Raw genomic sequence first — 23,520 nt, forward strand, 5'->3', positions numbered from 1 at the left:
TAGGAGAGTCAAAACTAGAGCCCAGGTCTAATGCCTTTTACGTCTTTCTTTGGAAAATTTAATTTCAGGACTGAAAGTTTAGAACAACGACAAAAAAAATGTTCTAATTTACACCATCAATAACAAATTAGGACCCATTAACTTGAGTGAAATTTTTTAAAGTTTCGATAACTATGAATGGCTAAACCAGAATGGCTACCTAGGATTTGGATTATATCTGATCCTTAAGGCTACTGGGACATTGCCTTTTACCTCTCTGTGTGCCCAGCATCTCGTACAGCTCTGGCCATGGGCAAGGCTTGGGAAGCCTTGTTGATGATGAGTCTTGTTTTCCTAGAGCACGTTTCTTAAGACCTTCTTGGCAACGGACACAGGAATTAGGTAGATGAGCTGTGGCACTGACCCTGTTCAGCAGTGACTACATTGGCTATTGTGTGTTGTGTTATTTTGGAACATTCACCCACTTTTCTTTTCAAATTAACACTTTCTGGGCATTTAGTAACATACCAGGCTTTGAGGATAACAAGATGAATAAGAGAAAGTTGCTGCTTTGGAGAAGTTCCTGATGGGGCAGGTGAGGGAAGGTGGGAACAACATACAGGGCTCATGTTAGAGAGCTGCATGTCATGTTGAAGCTTGACTGAGGAGAAAATTCATTTTGCTAAGAGTTAGAGAAAGAATCAAGGAAAGCCTTGATGAGTACATTTCCCAGGAGTGTTAGGGCGTAGCAGCATCATAGGAGAAAAGGGGGAAGCTTGTTAAAAGGGATGGTGGTTTAGAATTCCTAGCAGAGAGAACAGTGTATGCCAAAGCAGAGATTTCGAATTGCATGGCATATATGGGAAAGGAAAAATAGATTTGAGTGATGTGGATGGATCACAGATTGCTTTGGGTAGATGTTTAGTAATATTTATTTAAGACTTTTCTTTTATCCCGTATTCTGACTAATGGCACTGTAGTCATTAGAGATAACTATTTTTTCCTTATCTTGTGCCCATGTGATGCATCCTGTTTATTCTACATTATTAACTTCCACTGACATCTTCTATATTAATTCTAGCCCCTTCCTTTTCTCTCTATTCTACCGCTTGGAATCAGGCTCCATCGCCTCTTGGCCAGACTACTGTAAGAGTATCCTGTGGGCTACTTCATTGCTACCACAGTTCCCTTCCTAAAACACAAATCTGATTATTTCTGTATAAAATATTTTAATGGTTCTGCACTTCTCTAAACTTTAGTCCTGTTCCTCTGTCCTATACCAGTTTATCTCACATCAGCTCATTACACACAGCCTGTGCGTCAGCCCAATGAAATGATTCATGATTCTTCCAAATATACAATGCCATTTCAAGTTTCCATGCCTTTGCACACATTAATCGCTGTGTTTCAAATGCCCTTCCTTATCCCTGACAACTCCTGTTCATGCTTTTAGAACTGGTTGGGGTAACTTTTCCTTCCTCTAGCTCACACAAGTGTAGTTCATTACTCTTTTTTGAGCTGCTTTGTACCTAGTCTGTTTTCTACTATTGCTTTTATGTTGTATTGCTGTTTCCATTGCATATCTGTCTATCCATGAGTAGCTTGAGGGAAAGACTTAATTTGCATTTGTTTGAGCAGTACTTAATTGCTGGTATATACTAAAAATCATTATCATGTAGTATAAACAATAGATATCTAAACAGAATTATTCTGAAGACTTTTCAAAATACCATCATTTTAAAAGTCATGCCAGTGTAATCTGAAGAGTGGTTTGCTGTAGTGCACAGCTTGTATTGATGGCGTGATTCACCGAGCCCCAGATGACAGGTTAATGATGTCATAGAGGCTGGTTCAAACCATGTGAACATGGTGTTGCTGATCCAAACAAGGGACCGCCGAACTGTAAGAAGCCTTTCAGTAACATCATCTGTGCCAGTTCTCATGTGTTTATTCATTTAAGCAGTAACATTTAAGAATTGAATTGTAATTATGCCAAAAATGTTATACATTCCACTAGCTAATCCGTATAATACAAAAAACCAAAAGAATATATTCACAGAATGTTGAGAACTGGATTAAGTCTTATCTCAGTCATGGCGATTTGGGGGAATTATAACATCTGTAGTCCACATCCTATACCGTCATGTGTACCTCTCGGCTTCTACTTCCCTCTTCTCATATCCTGGCTTGTTTGTTTTTTCTAATCTAAATAAATGGGCTTTGAGTGAGTGTCCAGATTCTTAGATTTTGGAATAGATGAAGATCAAAAAATGTTTACTTCCAGGTTCAGGGATGCACACTGAAGATTTGGATTGCAGCAGTTATTTTCTGGTTGAGCTAGCTCTTCTTGTGTGCTATTGAACAGTTAACTGGAAAAGGAATGATTTCGGAAGGTGTAGAGTAGGTTTTATAGCTATAATTCTTTTCTCCAAGTTTTCTCTGAGGAGATGACCCTTGAGCTGTAATGATATGCAGTGGTTAACCAGATGAAGAGAGGTGGAAAAAGAAGGGAATGGCGTGTAAAGGTAGGAAAGAATTGGCCACTTGGGAGGTAAGGCCAAAGTAGCTGCAGCATAGTGAGTGAGGGAGAGTTTGATCGGAGGTACAATTGGATGCATGGTCGGGAGTCAAATTTTGATGATTTCAAAAGCAATGAAAAGCCATTTTTGAGATTTTGCATTTTATGAAGATTATTCTGGCTGTTTACCATGAAAAGATGGAAACTTAAAGGTTAAAAGGACAGTGGGGAGGCTAGTATTAGGTTGGTGCAAACGTAATTGCGGTTTTTGCAATTGTTTTTAATCTTTTAAACCGCAATTATGTTTGCACCAACCTAATATAATCTGGAAAGATGAAAGTGGTGGCAGGGAAGGTAGGGGAAGTGACTAGATTGAGATTTATGTTGAAGGTGGAACCAAAGACTTTATGTTCCAACAATTGCTTTTAATTCTTAAGTTATCTCCTGTTACACTGTTTTGTATCTGCTGTTCTCTTCCCCTTCTCCCATTTTGTCTAGCAGGCAAACTGCCACTTATCTTTTATAATCTAGCTCAGAAGCCATCACTATCACAGCACGATTTGATGTACAGTTGGCTTCTCATTCTTTATTAATTGCTTTTTAGTTAGATCAGTTTCATTGAGTCAAACCTAGATTGCAGGGTTAAGAAGTGAATGAGTGTTTACGAAATTTATTCGCTACCAGAATTTGATCTCATCCCTAAGAGACATGTTCCAAAGGATTTTTATTTGTTAAATGTAACTGAATTCCCAAACTTAAGTCTGTGAGTGAATGCCCGTGCTTCGTGTCCTTACAGGAGGAAATAATTATCCTGCAGAGGGCGCATGTTACAAAGCCACTGTGGTCAGTTAAAACGGTTTTGTATTAACATCAAGTCCCCGTCCATCCACCAGTCACAGGAAAAAGTCATCCTGTGTTTATGCGTTTTTGAGCTTTCTAACACTATACTCAGTATACCATTTTTCATTCTTGTGCATTTATGACACATTACAGAATTTCTATAAATATCTCTTTAAAAATCTATTAATTATAAATTCCATAAGTATCTCTAAAAAATATATTAACTAATTGAAATACTGTTCTTTTTGTGTTTACGTCTAGCTACTATCCTTAATTGGACATACACTTTCCCTCTGTAATAACTTGTAGCTGAAGGAAATCTTATGTCTTCCTAAAATAATAATTTTCATTATGCTAATCCATGTGTATTTTATAATTCTCATTAAATTGAATATCTTGGAACTGTTTTAAACTGCTCCACAAAATAGTTATTTTACTTCAATTTTCCTTTCTGCTTTACTGTTTCAGAACTAGGAACTGAATTTATGTGATGAAAATCACATAAAATTATGTAAATTCATTTTGTTTTACTTATTTTGGTTTGTTATAAAGCTAGAGTATATTAATATAACTGAACAGCTATTGAGTAATATGGAACGCCCATAAGACAATATTCTTATTAACATTTAACAATAGACTACTCTGCCATATAGAATAGATTATCATACTAGATATTTAGGACATGTTAGAATAATGAAATTTAGACTTAGGGAGTAGAGAAAATTAGATTATGGAACTGAAGATGAATAATTAGTGTTTATGCAATAATTAGCATTTATATAGATAGATTTTTCTCAGGTTCCGTGACCAACAGACTGTCATTTACAGAATTGGGAGTCAATAATTAATATTGTTTCTTTCTATTTTGCTATTGTGTTGGTTCTATGGAAATTGTAGTTTTGATATGAAAGAAATGATTCTATATTATCCACTTGATTTTGGTTCTTCCCTTTGTTTTTTAAATAATGGTTAAATATCTATGGCATTTTACCTATGTATTCCAGGTTGTTTTGTTTTGTATAGATGTATGATTTTTTCCACCTTTACAGTATTTTCTTTTTACAGTGCAATGTGTGCGTTTCTTTTTTTTTTTAATATTCACTTTAATATCTTTCTTTCCAACACACAGGAATACTCCGAGGATAGTAACTCTGAACCAAATGTGGATTTGGAAAATCAGTACTATAATTCCAAAGCATTAAAGGAAGATGACCCAAAAGCAGCATTAAGCAGTTTCCAAAAGGTTCATATTTTTTTCTGGTTGATTCTGTATCTGATTTTATCTCAGAAATGTGTGTTGGATACTTAGTGATAATCTTGTAAAATAAGTTGCATTATGTACACAAGCAAATAATTGTAAAAGGCTATTCTGTTGTTGTTTTTTTCCCCAGTCAAGGTACTTATAGAGCAAGGCCATTGTCCTGAAAAGCTAGTATGATTCTAGCAGGAGAACCAACCTGATGGTCAATTGGTATTATCCCTGTAGTCTTGTTATTTTGGAGGCAGATCACACACGTGCAGTTTCAGTATTAAATAGTTTGTTTTCTTGACTTCTGATGCACTTTTGGGTTATTCTCAGCAGTGGATTATTCAAAGGAAGAAAAGTACTTCTGGGACTTTATAATAATCAAAAGTATTTCTTATTTAATTTTTTGAAGGAACTTCAAAATAAGCTCACCTATCCTTAAGTAAGCATTTTAAGACTTGTTTCTTTTCTAAAGCCTTTTAAAAATGGTATTAAGAAAAGGAATTCTTGGGGAAATATTTTTCATACACATGACTTAAATTCAAAAAAGATATTGAGTGTCACTAGAAAATAACATTATTAAGTTAGACTAAGAATTTCTTTCCCTTTTTTTAGGTTTTGGAACTTGAAGGTGAAAAAGGAGAATGGGGATTTAAAGCACTGAAACAAATGATTAAGATTAACTTCAAGTTGGTAAGATTTGTTTTGAGGAGAATTAAACTAATAATTAAAAAGTTCTTTAGGTAAAAACCTCATGGCAACCATTATATGTGTATATATCTACTGCTCTAAAATAACTGTTGATATGCGACATATTTAGCTTAACTTTTTATTTGTGACTACAGTATAATATTGAGTAAAAAAATTCCACATGGCATATAAAGCTTTGTTTTGTTGTTCACACAGAGTGTTTTTAAGAAAACTTGTCCTTTAGAAACATATACAGTATTTGGCTGTGTTATTAATAATGACTTTTCCACAAACTACTAGTGTTTATTTTGGAGTTTCAAAATTCTGTTTTTTTATTCCAAAGAGTTTCTCTTCCACTGATTAGGGCCAAAACCTTCACATTATTCTTGACTCCTCTCTTTGTCTCTCAACCCACAAATAATCCGTTGGTACTGTATTTCCCTGAAAATAAGACCGGGTCTTATATTAATTTTTTTGCTCCAAAAGACGCATTAAGGCTTATTTTCAGAGGATGTCTTATTTTTTCATGTATAACAATCTACATTTATTCATGGACAAAACTCTACATTTATTCAAATACAGTCATGTCATCTTCTTCTGGAACTTCGTCATAATTCTCCAAACCCCGAATTCTGGCTTGAATTTCTTGCAACTCCATTTCCTGTAGAACCATTGGCCCCAATCTCTCATGTCCAGCAATAGAACTCTCCTTAAATGAGCACTTCTTGTCCATGTAGCCTGCTCGTAGGGCATTGGCAACACGGCTGTCAGTGATTTTATCCCATGAAGTCTTCACCCAAGTCACGATCTCTTGCAGGCTAGGTTTCACAAAGGTTCCATGCTGATTTCTCTCCATTCTATTTTCAATGTAGTCATTGATTTCCATGCACAAATGGTCCCTGAATGCCTTGTTTATTGCAATATCAAGAGTCTGGAGATAGGTAGTCATTCCTGAATCATTATTTGATCTATTCTTCTCTCTACAAAGAAGCTCTTCATGTCTTTAGCGCAGTGAGTGCTGGCTGAATCTCAGACTAGAAGACCTCTATGGCCACCTTGCAAAACAAGTGGCAGCATTAAATCAACCCACTTCCTTATAACTGCTTGTGTGCACCAGGCTTTTTTGGTTTCAAGAACATAAATGCCTGAAACACGTTCAACCTTATCTTTCTTGCCCTTAGTGATGATTAGAGGTGGGGCTTTCTTTCCATCTGGACGAATTGCCAAAATACAGGTAACACGTGCACTTGCATTACCAGTGGAGGGAATGTAGATTGACAGGGCACCTCTCTGATCAATTGTCATTTGAGATCCTTGGCCCATAAACACTGCAGTTTCATCCATAGCAATCATGTTGGAGAATTGGTATTTAGAAAAGTTGATGCCATCAACAAAGGACTTGAATACAAGTGCACGTTTAATAACTTCAGTATCTTCCAGCTTGAACAGTGCTGTCGATCTTAGAGACAGTTCATATCGCTGAAGGAAGCCATCCAGCCAGTGTTGTGATGCTTTGAATTCTTCTGGGGATATTTCTAACTGTGGTACCATTGCAAGGGCAAATGCTTAAAATATCAGCCCTACGCACAACCAAAGCCTTCGCTCTCCTGTCAGCAATCCGTTCACAGATGATGTCTTCCAGCTCAGGAAATAATGGTTGTCAACCTGATCCACACTTGCGCTTCTTAGCATTTTCCTCGTCCACCTGTTGACTGAGGTTATTGTACTCTGCTCGCCATTTTCGGACCATTGGGAGATCCAACTTCTCTTTGCAGAAAGCCGCAAGATTCTTGCCCTGGGCGTCCTCCACGATTCCTTTCTTGTACTCGATGGAGCAGCTCTTTCTTTTTGCACTCATCTTGTCTGGGAGTCAAAATATTATTCCCTTTAAACCTACCATTAAATCAAGTGTTAACTAAAGACTCACGAGACAGGAGTGGCAACATAAATGGTGACAGTTAAGTATGATGGTCCACACAATAGTGACGAAAAATAGCAGGCACCAAAATTCAGAAAATGTTTATTTCACACGAGTGCTTTGAGTACATCTGTTACAACACACGACGTACTGAATTATGAAGATTCATATTAGACACAACCAAGTCTGTTCGTTATCAAGTGCACATGTTATTTGTGCATTGTGTCTATACTCCGATTGGTCATTCGGCAATAAGTCGAGTTCATCTGTTTACATAGGCGTTTACCTCTTGTCCAAAGGCGCCTGCTTGGGTATTTACAAATGCTTAATTATAATTGATATTATCGTTTTAAGTATTAATGTCAATAATATTTATTTATATTTAATTATATATTAATATTATTTTATAATCCAATATGTCAGTCGTGTGTTGCAACAGATGTACTAAATGCGTCTGGCTGACAGTCTTAATTGGGGCTTATTTTTGGGGTAGGGCTTATATTACAAGCATCCTGAAAAATTATGCTAGGGCTTATTTTCCAGTTAGGTCTTATTTTTAGGGAAATACAGTAAATCCAGGTGGCTTTGTATCTCTTCAAAATATATTTCATATCTGACTGCTACTTAGCATTTCTACCTCTGCTACTCTGGTTCAAGCCAATATCTTCCCTCATCAGGATTATTTCAGTAGCTTCCTAAATGGTCTCCTAACTTCCATCCTTGCCCGACTACAGTCTTTTCTCTATAAGCAGCTGAGTGATTCTTTTAAAATATAAGTCATATTATGTCATTCCTTTGCTCCAAATCTTCAAATGGTTCCCATTCCCCTCAATAAAACGGTGCCCTACGTCAGCTTACCCTCTGCTACCTTTCTGATCTTGTTTTCTATTCTCTCCCTTACTGGCCTCCTTACTGTTGTTCCTCATGTCATCCCAAGCACACTCCTACATAAAATGCTTGTACTTGATGTTTCCTCTTCCCCAAATGCTCCTCTCAGATTAACCATACGGCTCTTCTTCATTTTCATCAGGTCCGTATTCAAATGTCACCATAAACCGGGATGGCCTTTCCCTGACCACCACCAGTATATAAAATAGTGTCCTTCCTGCTGTTTTTCTTCTTCACATATACCACCACTTCATCTGTTTACTTGTTTTTTGCCTTTCTGCCACCCCTGTCTCACCCCGCCTCCATAGGTTGTAAGCTGTATGAGTTTAGTTTTATTCACTGTTGTGTTTCTAGCACCTATAATAGTGGTTGACATTCAGTAGGTACTCAAATATATGAGCTGGAATTGTCATGACATTGTACTCCTAGATTTGCCAGTCTTTAGAGTGCTGGGTAAAAGTGAAGGGAAAAAGAAGTAGCTGTAGATGAAAGGACTAGGTATAGACCTGAGTCTTACGATCACTAAGGGTAGAGGAACTTCTGAGAAAAAGATAACATGGAGCTTAGATTTACAGATATAAGCACTTACCTCTACGGCAAATGAAAGGATAGCTAATAATCTGTTAACTACTTTCTTTTTCCCCTCTCTGTGTTTACCATATACCTCCTCTCTCTCCCCATTAGCTTCTTTATCCCATCTATCTGAAATCGAATTCCCTGAACTGACAAGAGCCTTTATCTAGTTAACATCCACTAATCTTGCATCCTGTTCTTGATATACTCTCACTCTGGCATCTTCACCTACCTTCAATAGCAGGGGCTCTCCATAACACCTGCAAAAAATATCCACAAAATGTTTTAGCTCATTTCTTCCCCCAAAAATATCAGGATTATTCAAAACGTGTTAAATGTTATTAAGTATATTGTAAATTGCATTTACATATAAAGAAGGAAAAATATCTGTGTTGCATTTATCCTTTCTAGTTCAACTATTCTGATATCCTCAAAGTATCTCTTGCACTAAGCCCCTGTGCTATCTTTCCATTTTATGTGAAAATATTATATACAAATATTTACTGTATTTAAATGAACAGCTTAGAGGGCTGTGGAAGAAGTCTCAAGGGACAGAGATTTTAATTAAACAATTATAGTGACATTAGGGGCCCAGTGTTCAAACTCTTAAGATTCTGTGATTTGAAATAATACTAAGAACCTATAGAAGTCTGTGTTTTTTTCTTTTTCTTTTTTTTTTTGTTTTTGAAATCTGCCTTCTTAACAACTAGTACTGGTTTAGTTTTTGAGCCCATTGAAACACATGCTACCCACAAGATTTGATTTTACCATTTTACCTTGAGCCAAGATACGAAACAAGTAAGGGATTATTTGTGTTTTATGTTATTTTGCCTACCTTCCCTCTGTACATTTTATTTCTCTATTGGCATCTGTGCATAAGTTGTGATTCACAATAGTAGTTCCAGCTTCTGTTCCTGACCCCCTCATTTTCTAGTTGGTTCAGACTAGAACCCATGCTGCCGTGCAGTGGTTTTGGGCAGTTAACTATTGGAAGGGTTAGTTACCAATTGCTCTGTGTGTTCACAACTGCAGATAAAACCAATTTACCTTTTCTCAGTCTTTAATTACAGTGACATAATTTTTGAAAAGTGAGCTTTGAAGATTTTTATAGAATGAGGAAATAAATTCAAACAACCTTTTTGTTAAAATCCTATTTCAGTATCAAGATAAAAATCTGAAAGTTGGGACAATCATATTTCTGATTTTCCTTTTGCCACAAGATATGTTCTGTATCTTGGATTTTAGCAGTTCACTGATAGTATATTACCTGTTATTTACCACTACATGGTACTGGCATACTTGGAAACAAAAGTAGTTTGATATATATTGCTTTTTCCATTGTTCTAACCATTTTTTCCCACCTACCCCTATTACTGTTTTTTTCTAACTCAATTCTTGCTAAGGTTTCAGAGAGTCTCAATGTTTTTTCTGCCCCTCATGCTGTACCCTACAGCAGGACATAGTCAGAAACAGGACAATTACAGTATCATTAGTTTATTTAGTTTATTCTTCACCCTAATAAACACATGTATTCTATTAGTGAAGAAGGAAAACATGTCTGCTTGTGCTCTGTCTCCCTGATAAGAAGTAGAGAACCCAGTAAAAAGAGGAGTTAACAGCAGTTGGAGCTTATGGGGATCTAAGTGCAGGTTATAAGTTTACACTCATAAGTTGATTTACATGATATACTTTGAGGGATGATATTCTTAAGCCCCAGATATTTCACTAGTATTCCTTTATTTCCTGAGATCTTTCGTGTTTCCTGGAATAACCCCAGCATTACAAATAATCTTGTAAGCGCAACATTATTTCCATCTACTTTTGAGTAGAGCCTTAGATGGGAGGACTTCTCTTGATACAGGTGTAAGTGTACCTGGGCTTGAAGAGATTCTTTCATTTCACATTTTAACACAGAGCCAGCCAATAATAGAGAGAATAGAAACATGTAACTATTATTAGAGAGCTTCCTGATGAAGGGGTAATCTGCAGGAGAGGCTATAGCTGATACCTGCGTAGCTGGTCCCCAAGGTATTTGAAAAATTGGATTAATTTGTATTTTTTGATCTATGAATATTTTAGTAGTAGTTTTTTATGATTTAAATAAATGTGTGCAATGAGGAACAAATCTGAAATTTGGAAAATCTGTAAGTTGTACTTTTTCATAGATGAACTTCATAAATTTGTTTCCTGTGTCTGAGTTACCTAGTAATTTCAGATTTAAGCTAAAATGTTTATTATAGTGTTTCTGTCATATAGTTTATCATAAAAACTTTATTTTTCAATATGCAGTAATATGTACTATAATCTTAATCATACATTCATATTTTAGTACATAAATATGTATCTAATAATACATTTTTCTTCCATCACAGACAAACTTTCCAGAAATGATGAACAGATATAAACAACTATTGACCTATATTCGCAGTGCAGTCACAAGAAATTATTCTGAAAAATCTATTAATTCTATTCTTGATTATATCTCCACTTCTAAACAGGTTCGATTCTCTTTTTGCTTCTTGGTACTTATTAATGTGTTTATTATTTATGTTAAAGGATTTTTTTTTTGAGGCCTAAAAGTTCTATTTAAACATTTATGCTAATTGTTACTGTGCTGTTTTCTTGATTATAATAGTAGTTATGTAATATTGAAAGGTGATAACTCGAGTTTAAACTCTTCAGATAATATCTTCAGATACTAACATAATATGCACGCAATTTTGCAGGCATGTATTAGAGTCCCATTTAGTTCTTATCACAGTTTCTAATAATAAACTCCATCACCACTTCAGCTAGCCGTCCTGAGCTACTTAAATACTTAACAGTGTTTCCTAGGTGATTTGTGTAGATTTGATTAAATATGCTTGAGGGGAGAACCTGTACTTATAGTACTTAGGCATTCATCATTAGGTGTTCAGTAAATGTTTCTACAAAGAATGGGTGGATGATGGATGATGAAAAGAAGGACTAATGATGAAGAAACTACAGTGGGCATTGGGAGTGATGATTTGATTGCTAAGATCGGTTTTAATTAGACTGTTCATCTTCTTTTAAGCAACATAGTCCTAAGTTTCAGCTTTTTTACACTGATATTTAAGCACAGGAAGTATACTGTATATCATTTAGTACTTCTTAGTAGAACATGTGATACTTTTTTATTCGTAATAAAAAACATTCATCTCAGAATCAGCCTCTTTCATTCCATCTTTTTTACTAGATGTCATTTTTATTTGTTGAGGCCCTTTACTTAATTTTTACTCTATATCTAAAATGTATGTCATGGAATTTGAGGAAGATAAACTTACATGTTTTGTTAGAACACTGCACTAATTCTAGAGGAGTTATTTATCAGAGGGCTTCTCTTAGATGGGAAAGTGTTTTCTGAGTTTTACAGACAAGTATCATCAAAACATTTTTGGTACACTATTTATAAATGGTATGCCACATGTGGCGGGGGGGATTAATTTTCAAACTTCAAGATTGTGTGTTGTTTCATGCTATTATATGTAAGCTTTTTGTCTTTTGAAAATAATAGCTATTGGGTGGGCGGCACTTGACTTACTCAGTATGCCATCAGCAGGCATGAATTAAATAGGCAGCCTTTTCTGAAAGTGTCAAACTTTCCTGTTTTCATGGCCCTGTTACCTTTTGATCCTGTTAAGGATCTAGAAAATCAGGTATTCAAACTAGGGCAGAACCAGAAGTGGGGGAAAGAGGGTGGGCAGGGGAGCTTATCATAATGCAAAACAATTAGTGATTTCCGTGAAAAAAAATGTTACACACAGATTGGTGAATTGTTGGTCGTTAGACAGAGCTATAACTGTGCTAGACTTTTCCCTCCACCCAACTCCAATAGCTTACTAGTAACTTAAAAGCTGTGTGGTTCAGTTCATTGCTTAGTCGCATTTATGGAAGAATTTTGAGGGAAGAAGCTTATTGTTTCTTAGCAGCTTGCTTAGTGTTTGCCACATAGTATGTACCAAATAAGTGTTGAGTGAATATGATATACACTATTAATAACAGTATAACTAGTTCTGTTCTAGGTACATGTCATTTACTTCCATTAATACTAAGTGAGTTATTAGATTTGAAAGGACAGTTACTATTAGAGCATTAGATATTTTCTGGGTTTTATGTATTTTTAAAAATTCACATGAAAACAACTTGGCGCTTATCTTTTGTAAATTTGGTCCTATTTTGTTAAGATTTTTGTTAATTTTGTGGGTATTACAGGTATTTGTTAAGATACTGATGACAGTATAGTATACCTTATGTGTATTAAAGTTCAAAGATGCACTTTTAGTTTGCTCAAATTAACTTTATTAACAGGTACAAATTTGCTGTTTACAATTATAGAATTCTGATTTTTTATGTCAGATGGATTTACTGCAGGAATTCTATGAAACAACACTGGAAGCTTTGAAAGATGCTAAGAATGATAGACTGTGGTTTAAGACAAACACAAAGGTAACAATTACAATTCCTTTTTTTTTTTCATTTGAAGAGTGGGCGGTGTCCTTAGTAAACTCTCCTTAAAGATGCACACCTTCTCTTTGAAATCTTTTGATTTTAATAAGTTTCTCTTTTTACAGCTTGGGAAATTGTATTTAGAACGAGAGGAATATGGAAAGCTTCAAAAAATTTTACGCCAGTTACATCAGTCTTGCCAGGTAGCATTCCCTTAATTTTTTATTAACATTTCTTCACATTAAAAAGCATAAGAAAAAATTGTATTCAAAATGTTGCTTAGGGGTGTTTTTGTTCAAGCATCATCCTAAAACTAAAATTTGGAAAATAACTTAACAAAAAGCTCATTTTTTTCTATTACATTTCTTCCTGTTTTAATCCTAATTTCAGTCTTTGTGGAATGAGGTACAGGTATCAAATGAACAAACAGGCCTGTCATTAATACTAAGGATAAGTCTTTCATATTTAATTATGCACGCTGTGAAAATCAGAAAGGGTATCGTAGACATATATAATAAAGATATCTTATATTCTAGTTTATAATGTCTGGATCCCCTATAACAGCACTGTCCAGCAGAAGTTTATGCGGTGCTATAAGCATTCCATGTCTGTTCTGTCCCATGTAGTAGCAGCAGCTACATGTTAGCAAGTGTCTGAACTGTGGCTAGTATGATGGAGGTACTGAGTTTTATATTTAATTAATTAACTTAAATTTGAATGGCCCCATGGTCTGGACAGTATACCTCTGTAACTTTAATATAACTATAATTTTACATTTCTTTTTTTGTCTTGATGAATAAGTTCTTTGATATCAGTTTAAATTGAATGTGGAAATGCTGTTTTAAAATTTTCAAGCTCTTCTAAAGCCATGTACTATTATTTTAATTATGTTATTTCTGTGAATGGGGAAGATGTCGATCAGGAAAGTGTTCTAAATTAGCTGCAGATATTTTTCTTTAATTGTTATGAGTTTCTTTAGTTTATAAAAATAAAAATGTTTGCATTTCATAATAGTTTTGCTTTACAAAGCGGATTAGTCATTTATGAATCATTTCTTATCTGTACATTCTTAGGAAAGCTTAGTCTGATGCATAAACAACTGAGTTCAGTTCCATGTGAAATGGAAATGGTAGAGAAGCCATTTCTGGATGGAGGAGGGTCTTTTGGTGTGGACATAAGCAATATGAAAAAGCCCTCTGGAGAGTTTTACTTGGTTTATCTTCATACATAAGGAAAATGCTATCTAGATTGTAAATAATGTTATATTCTAGCAGAGACACACAATAATATGAATGTACAAATTATCTTGCATGTCATATTTTTTACTCTGCTGTGATTCACTAGTGAATAACTAAACAAGTTTTAAGTTGGAAGACCAAATAAATAATAAATTTTGGCTTTGTTTACATCAGTGTTTGATGTGTATGATTATCTGACTGTGGACCATATGCAGTTTTTCATGGCCAGCATTTTGTGGGCTGTTGGTCGTCTTTCAAAGTCAGACTCAAAAGTCGCCACCTTTGTTATTCCTTTGACATCCCCTAGGAGAGTTAGTTTCTTTCTCTTCCATTCTTCTTAGCACTTGGTTCATGCTAAAACTAGAATCCTCATCACTTATATAATTCATCTATTGACAGATTAGTCTTCTACTAGATTGTGAATTTTTTGAGGCCAGGAATATTGGCTTATTTAACTGATTTCGCCAAGGTAGACCCATTGCCTTCCTGAAAGGCATTCAGGAAGTGTTTTTTGATTGAATCAGTGGATCTAAAGTGATTGTGAAGATTTGGGAAGATGATAAATAATCTCCTAGATAAAAACAAACATTATAAAATTTTATACACTAAAAATATACCTCTGGCCATTTTTTCTTAATGAATGACTCAAAAGTACAAGCGTTCCTTTTTGGCCATTAAAGATAGTGTTCTTAGGACTCTGGGTCTCAGTTAAAATCTGTAGTGCATTATCATACAGAATTAGTATTATAAATGTAAGGTTCTTGGAATAACTCAAATCAAAATTACTAAGTTGACTCTGGATTCTGTCTTGACTAAAGTTCATTATTTGCTTTTCTAGACTGATGATGGAGAAGATGATCTGAAAAAAGGTACACAGTTATTAGAAATATACGCTCTGGAAATTCAAATGTACACAGCACAGAAAAATAACAAAAAACTTAAAGCGCTCTATGAACAGTCACTTCACATCAAGTCTGCCATCCCTCATCCACTGATCATGGGAGTCATCAGAGGCAAGTTTGGTTTGGAGAGGGTGGGTGGGCAGTGTCATGGGAAGATATCAGGGTGTCATGTACATAACTGAATGACTGAAGGTTGTTTCTGTTTTAGTGAAAATAATTGACAAAGTAGTGAATCAATGACATAATATACTGTGTTTCCCCAAAAATAAGACCTAGCCAGACAATCAGCTGTAACGCCTCCTTTGAAGCAAAAATTAATATAAGACCCAGTATTATAGTATATTATATTATATATTACATTATATTATACCTGGTCTTATAGTAAAATAAGACTGGGTCTTATATTAATTTTTGACCAAAAAATGCATTAGAGCTGATTGTCCGGCTAGGTCTTCTTTTCGGGGAAACACGGTAGGCTTTAAAAAAAGTTAGGATAAATTTTTGTCTTGTAAAATATATATCAGTGAAGATATTAGTAGAAAATTCACCGTCAGAAGTGCTATTCTAGAATTATAATGATGTTTGTAAAATTACTTTCTACTTCAGTTGAGAAGAAAGGCTTGCAAATGGTTGTTTGGCTGATGCTTAATGAAGAGCCTGCTTTTCAGAATTAAAATGTGTACCCTGGGGCTAGTACTATTCGTGTTATAGAATTAAAAGACTGGAAGCCATTGAAATAGTTTCTGCTTGATTTTTATAAAGTGGTCAATCTTGTTACTGCAGAACTGAAAATGTCCTTTTCTCTCCTGTTTTCTTCTTTGCAGAATGTGGTGGTAAAATGCACTTGAGAGAAGGTGAATTTGAAAAGGCACACACCGATTTTTTTGAAGCCTTCAAAAATTATGATGAATCAGGGAGTCCAAGACGAACCACGTGCTTAAAATATTTGGTCTTAGCAAATATGCTAATGAAATCGGGAATAAATCCATTTGACTCACAGGAGGTATGTGTATGCTCTAGTTGTTCATTTCTATCAGCTGTCTTTTGTGGAAATAAACTTTGTACATATACATAGTTAATTCTTTTTTTTTTTTACTGTGTTTAGGCCAAACCATACAAAAATGATCCAGAAATTCTAGCAATGACGAATTTAGTAAGGTAAGATTTTATATTTCAGTTAAGATAAACTTCCTTAAAGCAGTGAATAAAGGGGAGAGAAAAAAGAGAACTTACCAGAATTCAGTTAATTTTCAACAATTACTCTTGTATTTTGGTTTGAAATATACCAAAGTTTGTGAAAGTTGTATCTTCTGAAATCATTTATTATGCTCTCTCTGTTAGTCATGAGATTTTAAAAAGTATTTGCTGCTTTCTTTTTCTTACCTGTTTTTGTGCTGTTTTTCAGTAAAAAACTGATTATAGATGTTTTAAAACAATTTCACAATCTTTACTCTTTCTACCTGCCATAATCCAAAATGAAATTATGAACTGATCCACATAAGTCGAGAACTTTCAGTAAGACAGTTTCTTTACTTACATATTTTCTCAGTTAAAGAGATAAAAAAATCACTCATAAAAAAGTTTACATGAGATAATTTTCGAAGGTAAGGAGCCAGAGGGGTCATACTGGTAAGAAACCCAAGGACCTGTTGGTGTTTTCTATGGAGAAGGATATGACTGATGATGTTTAGCAACTGAAGAGCCTACCAGATCAAATATATGGTGATAGAAAGCACTGACGCTGGGTGGTGAACACACAATGTGAGATATAGGTGATGTATTACAGAGTTGTACACCTGAAATCGATGTAACTTGATTAACAATTGTCACCCCAATAAACTTTAATTTAAAAAAAGAAAATTATTAACATAATTAACATTAAACAAAATTATAATAGATAAAATACCAAACGAAAAGCCTAGACAAGTAGGTCTGTTTTTGCAAAAGAAATCAGTGAGCAAGAATAATTTTCCTTTGTACCAGGAATAAATGGAGCCCAAGCTTTAATAGGCTTTCTTTGTAGAAAAGTATGAGAAACTTACTAGCCTTCTTCAAGTCCTTTGTTTTAGAGTACAGCTGAGTGTACCAAGGCAGGAAGAATGCAGTCAGGGACATAGGGCAGAGGTTTTTGCAGATATATGTAGATAATTTAGATGACCAGACATTTTCTTCCTAGTATTTTTCATTTAAAAAAAAAAAAGTACTGTTAGGCTATAAATTATGGGTCATCTACATATAAATTTTATATACTTAGAGAAAATGGCTATTCCATAATATTGTTTAAGTTCCTATGTAAAATATCCTCATTTCCTTTGTTTTTACTTGGCTATGATTTTTCAAGTTACTAGGTTTTCTTTTTTAAGGAAAGCTTAATTTTAGCTGTAAAAAATAATGATTTTATTTTAAGGGAACTTGTAGGAATGGTTAGGGCATAAAAACCCTAAATTGCAACATTAAAAACTCAATTTCTTTGTTGTTTATGTCTTTATTCTGTTTAATATATATATTTGTTGAATTAAGTTGGTTTTAGTTGCAGAGAAATTTCTCCATCTTTATATCAAACAATTTATTCCATCTACATTTGGCCACATTAAGAGATGATTTTTTAAGAAATTAATTAACTTCATAATACTTTTTAAAAATTGTTTATTTAGTTAAACTGCTAACTCAACAGTTTAAACTTTTAAAACCTCAATATTGAGGAAAAGTTTTGCCCTAGACATTAATATTTTATCTAAATTAAATTGGTTAAATACATTAAAGTGGATTAAAGGACTGATACATCGGACCTTTAAAATGTCATAGCTATATATATTAATATATATTTACTATATTTTAAACTTTACTCCAGTAAATCCTCTGTATTGGAACTAGGAAACTTAAAGTGGTAAATTTTGACCCAAACAAGTGGACTTTGGTGTCCCACATTTTGTGTAAGATTTTTTTTTTTATTGTTTTAAGCCACTTAAGTAGTAGAAGAATGTCTCGTGGTTTTAATATACTCGTACGTGTGTACAAGTGTTTTCACTATTTGAATATATCCTCCTATAGCATATTACAATAATATATTTGGGTAGGTAAGAAAGTAATGCTTCCTAATTTTATCTTCCTAGTCAGTTGCCAGCAGACTAGAGGAAAGTAATTCCTGTTGAAGCACTTGAATCACCTGCCCCTAACATGAAGTTACATTGCGACCCAACAGATGGAAGCACAGCAGAGGGCGTGCAGAATGGCTGATGATATGTCTTACATATAAAGCAGACAGTGGTGCCATTTCCAGAAGGTTGGCTTCTTCCTTCTCAGCACCCTTAGCAATCCCCATAGTGCCTTATAGAATTATTTCAGGAGTAGATACTAGACACCTCAGAGAATCATGAAAATAAATCAGCCTTTGGCCTTCTGCAGCAGAGTTCATTGCTCTGTGCTTTGTGTGCGTGGCACATTTGGCACTAATGACCCACCACTGATACAATTTTCTGCTACATCGCTCAGTGGAATTTTCAAGTTAGAGAAAATTGGGAAACAAATGTTCCCTTTGAAAAGTTTTGGCAGTTGCTGGTAGCTTTCTAGAAGAAAAAAATTAGGAAGCTGTATTTCTGAATAACCTTCAGAGAGGATATACTGTCGTATTTGAAAGACAAGGCCAAACTCCTCCAAACAGTGGTATGCATGAAATTGAGTTAAATACACAAGGATTAAATACACAGTTTAATTTGAAAGCATCAAACATTAAACTGATGTCAATTAACAATGCTAAGATTTAAATTAGCTATGTATAAACATATAACCCCAAAACATAAAATATACTTCCTTTATGAAACTGAAAGCATTAAAAAAGAAACTCATTTTATTTGGAGACGGATGTGTGTGTAACGCTCATTTCCATGACAGAAATTATAGTATAATTTAGAATTTTGCATTTAAAATTGAGAAACAGGCTCTTTGGATTATCTGACTTTAATACATGACGACTTCTTCATTTTTGACAAAATATATACTTTTCTTTTCTGTTAGTGCCTATCAGAATAATGACATCACTGAATTTGAAAAGATTCTGAAAACAAACCACAGCAACATCATGGATGATCCTTTCATAAGGGAACACATTGAAGGTATATTCTTTCTGCTAACTGAATTCTATTTCTTTGTCATTGTCAAACAGTGCTTCTTAATGGAGCTGAGTAGAATCAAGCTGTTTTTCTTCTGTTTATTAAAAACTATAGAAATGTTTCTAAATGTTGTCAAGGAATACGATACTCCCTAAAATTGTAAAGATGTTTTTTAGAGATCATTAGCCAGGGCTGGCCAGGTGGCCCAGGTGGTTGGAGCACTGTGCTCCTAACCTCGAGGTCGCTGGTTCAATTCCCACATGGGCCAGTGAGCTGCGCCCTCTACAGTTAAGATTGTGAACAACAGCGCTCCCTGGAGCTGGGCTTCTCATGGTTGGTGTGGACTGCCGGAGCAGCCGGCAGCCAGCATGAGTGGCCGGCAGCCAGTGAGAGCAGCGGGCAGCCGTGAGCTGCTGTGAGTGGCCAACCGATGACCAGCGACTGACTTCCTCAAGCTGGGGGGAACGCAAGGCTAATAATACCAGCATGGGCCAGGGAGCTGTGTCCTACTCAACTAGACTTAAGAAACAACAGCTTGAACCAGAGTGGGGAGGAAGGGAGGCCGAAGAAGGGGGAAAAAAATCATTAGCCAGTTTCATGTTATTTAACATAATCAGTTTCATGTTATTAACATAATCAAATTCTTACATGATGGCCATTTGATTTAAGGTGGCTGTCCCTTTTACCTTTTTATTCTAATTTAGATATTGTTGAATGTTTATTACTGGTGTGGCTTCAAAGTTAATTTTTAGGATTTATTTTTGACATGTAACAAAAACTTTGAAAATAGCCTGTTACAGATAATGCTGAGATGCATTTACTTTGAAAGGTAGGCTAACATTGTAACAATAAGTATATGAGATTTTTAATAAGTTCTATTGGATTCACAAAGACAAAAATCATTCCTTTGTTCTGGGGTCTCTTTTATACCTCCAGTGTTTCCACCTGTTCTGGAGCTATTTGAGGGTTTTTAAATGACCATTTAGAACAACTCATTCAAATACTTAAATTCCATATTCATCAGGAAAATCTGAAGAATACTTTTGAAGTAATGTTCTTTTGTTCCCCACCTTCCTTTTTCAACAGACTTTTTTTTTTTTTTTTTTTTTTTTTAATTTTAATGGGGAACATAGGGGAACAGTGTGTTTCTCCAGGGCCCATCAGCTCCAACTCATTATCCTTCAATCTAGTTGTGGAGGCGAAGCTCAGCTCCAAGTCCAGTCACCATTTTCAGTCTTTAACTGCACAGGGCACAGCCCACCATCCCATGTGGGAATCGAACTGGAAACCTTGTTGTTCAGAGCTCGCGATCTAACCAACCACCATCCAGCCACCCTTCGACAGACATTTTTAAAGTTCTTATATAAACGTAGAATGATACTGCACTTTGTGGAGATAGAAAAATGTAGAAACCTTATGCATGAACTCCAATCCAGTTTTTTTAAAAAAAAAAAAAAAAGAAAGAAAACAACTTGTACGTGAAGAAATGGGAAAATTATAAAATTATTGTGTAAAATATAATATTTTGGGTTTTAAGAGCATAAAATAAGGATCTTGACTAGTGTAAATCTGAGCTTCTTGAAAGCTGTTGATTATAGAGGAAATGATGAGCAGTGGAATATTATTTGAGAAGGCAAGGGGATGTTTTAGCTTGTCACAAGATGAGCAAAATCAGGGAGGTGGGAACAAAAAATTATGGGAGAAGCAGCCTCTAATCATACTGTTCATCTGTTAGACCCAAATATTTTTAGATCCAAAAATTTTATGTTTTTACCAGACAGAAGGGTGTATTTTGAGACAATTATACAGTTAATTAATATGATTTAGAAGTACATAATGATTCATACAGATATACAAGCTTAAATGCAAATATATTATCTTAATTCTTGTCTTTCAGAGCTTTTGCGAAACATCAGAACACAAGTGCTCATAAAATTAATTAAGCCTTACACAAGAATACATATTCCTTTTATTTCTAAGGTACTTATATTCGTGGATTTTAATGTTTATAATTTATAGTTATAGATGCAATATACCTATCTTTCATTTAAAAGAGTAATTCTAACTTGGTAACATTTTGTAATATTACATTTCTTAAATACAGTATAACTTCATGGCTTTTAATGTGAATTTTTCTGTGTTTCATTGGTACAAATTGAGTTAACAGAAAAGAAATAAGGATCATTAAATTCCTTTTTAAAGATTCCTTCAGCCTCAGAGAAAATTATAGAAGAGAAAATAAGGGCTAAAATATATAATTGATGAAAGGTTAACCCCAGCCACTATAAAACTGTGGCAGGAATGTACTTCAAAAGTTACAAAGTTAAATTTTGTCAGACCTGTGTCCTCAGACATATTGTGAAGTGATAATGAAACTTCTTTTAAATTTCCTCTTCCCTAATTTTCTGTAACTGGTGAAAATGAATATAAAATCAGAATAATTGTTTATGTAAAATCATAAGTTAACTAGAATTATAATGAGTCTTTTGTCTTAGGAGTTAAACATAGATGTAGCTGATGTGGAGAGCTTGCTGGTGCAGTGCATATTGGATAAGTAAGTACTTGGCTGTTTTTTATCAGAAAATGTTTAGGACTTTAAAGTTTGAATAATGGCAAAAGTAGAAGGTGAATTCTCGGTTTTTCATAAAAAGCACCCTCTGGCAATGCTTTTCTATTAAAAGAGATTTATATATGTATATGTGATGGTTTTTTGATAAATGAATGAGGATATTAAGCACATGATCTCTGGAAAAGTTTTAAATGATTTTTCAGAAGGATTTCTCATTCAGTATATGACCCATATACAGCTAGAGAATTATTTAATGAGTAATATTTTTTATGTATAAGATATAGTATATAGTAATTTTGAACTTATTAATATCTTTCTTAAAAGCAGCATATTTAAAGCTTCACAAATTACACTTGCTCTTAATTAATTGGATATGTCTATGTCCTGTGGTTCTTTCAGTGAAACTGATAAAAGGTAGCTGAAATAAACCCGGTTTCTGTCTAGAGTTTGAATAAAGTAGTGGGTATTATAATTAATCCTGAACTCAACCATTTAACGTAGGCAGCAGTGTTATCTTTTGCATTTATTGATATTGTGAATATTTTATGGAATACTAGTCTGGAAGATATGCTTAATGAAAATAGTTTAGACATGCCTTCTTTTATTTATTTCCAGCACTATTCATGGCCGAATTGATCAAGTCAACCAACTCCTTGAATTGGATCATCAGAAGAGGGGTGGTGCCCGATATACTGCACTAGATAAATGGACCAACCAACTAAATTCTCTCAACCAGGCTGTAGTCAGTAAACTGGCTTAACAGAGAACAAGCTTTTACAGACATACTTAAGGCAACAGTGCAGAGATGTAATTCTTAAAAGAACTGGGAATGGCAAAACTACTGTCGGTTGATGTGTCCTGAAAATTATTGGAGTTATGGCAGAAGTGCTTTTTTTGATCAACTGGTTTGTGTTTTGCTACTGCATTTATCCCAAGAAAAACAGCTTTAATCTCCAGAAGAAAACCAAAATGCCATGGGATTTATGCTGTATTGACATCTTGCCCTAAACATACAACATCATAGTAATTTATCATGGGCAACATGACCAGAGAGAAGATTTTTGTCATGATTTTAAATACACTGACACGCTACTGTTGGTTAAATTTAAACATGTTTTACCTGCAGAAATTCTCTCACAAATAACCTGCAATAACTTGAAATGCATACCCTTTTGAACACTTCCTTTTCTCATGTATAAATTAAAATGTTTGCTGCATTTTGCAAAATGTCAGTTCTCCAAAATGTGTCCATATATTTCTGTACCTGCAGTGTAGTAAAGGTTTAGATGAAACCCTATAATTATAGTGGCATACTGTCACTTAGGTTTCAAGCAGCAAAATAAACAGTGCAGCTCAGAAATTGTAGTTTGGTTCTTGATGTGTTTTTATTATACTTGGGGTTTTTGTTTTGAGTTTTAGTACCTTAGAAATTTCAAATTTTATCTTCAGTTAACAATTTTAAAAAGCCTGGGAGCAAATAAGTTATTTGCTTTCAAGTTTTTTAAGTAAGTCTTTATTCATAAAGTAAGTAGAACTAGTTTCTAACAAAACACTTCCATAGTACTTACTTTGACAGTGATGCT

At 34.5% G+C, this 23,520-nt stretch overlaps 1 protein-coding gene across 2 annotated transcripts in view; it reads left to right on the top strand.

The window, feature by feature from the left end:
- The window catches only part of COPS2 (COP9 signalosome subunit 2), a 29,073-nt gene extending 5,771 nt beyond the window's left edge, over positions 1 to 23,302 (top strand). Inside the window, exons 2-13 of one of the 2 annotated variants that reach the window (XM_033109248.1) lie at positions 4,467 to 4,580; positions 5,199 to 5,276; positions 11,025 to 11,150; positions 13,009 to 13,119; positions 13,245 to 13,322; positions 15,196 to 15,370; positions 16,084 to 16,262; positions 16,365 to 16,417; positions 19,274 to 19,371; positions 21,266 to 21,348; positions 21,864 to 21,922; positions 22,553 to 23,302. In XM_033109248.1, the coding sequence (XP_032965139.1) occupies positions 4,467 to 4,580; positions 5,199 to 5,276; positions 11,025 to 11,150; positions 13,009 to 13,119; positions 13,245 to 13,322; positions 15,196 to 15,370; positions 16,084 to 16,262; positions 16,365 to 16,417; positions 19,274 to 19,371; positions 21,266 to 21,348; positions 21,864 to 21,922; positions 22,553 to 22,697 (1,299 nt within the window). In that variant the 3' untranslated portion in view covers positions 22,698 to 23,302. The remainder of the gene's footprint in view (positions 1 to 4,466; positions 4,581 to 5,198; positions 5,277 to 11,024; positions 11,151 to 13,008; positions 13,120 to 13,244; positions 13,323 to 15,195; positions 15,371 to 16,083; positions 16,263 to 16,364; positions 16,418 to 19,273; positions 19,372 to 21,265; positions 21,349 to 21,863; positions 21,923 to 22,552) is intronic. The other variant, XM_033109249.1, reaches the window with a different exon arrangement.
- The last annotated feature ends 218 nt before the right edge of the window (positions 23,303 to 23,520 follow it).

Source organism: Rhinolophus ferrumequinum, chromosome 6 (genome assembly GCF_004115265.2).
Source record: "Rhinolophus ferrumequinum isolate MPI-CBG mRhiFer1 chromosome 6, mRhiFer1_v1.p, whole genome shotgun sequence".
NCBI classification, from domain to species: Eukaryota; Metazoa; Chordata; class Mammalia; order Chiroptera; family Rhinolophidae; genus Rhinolophus; species Rhinolophus ferrumequinum.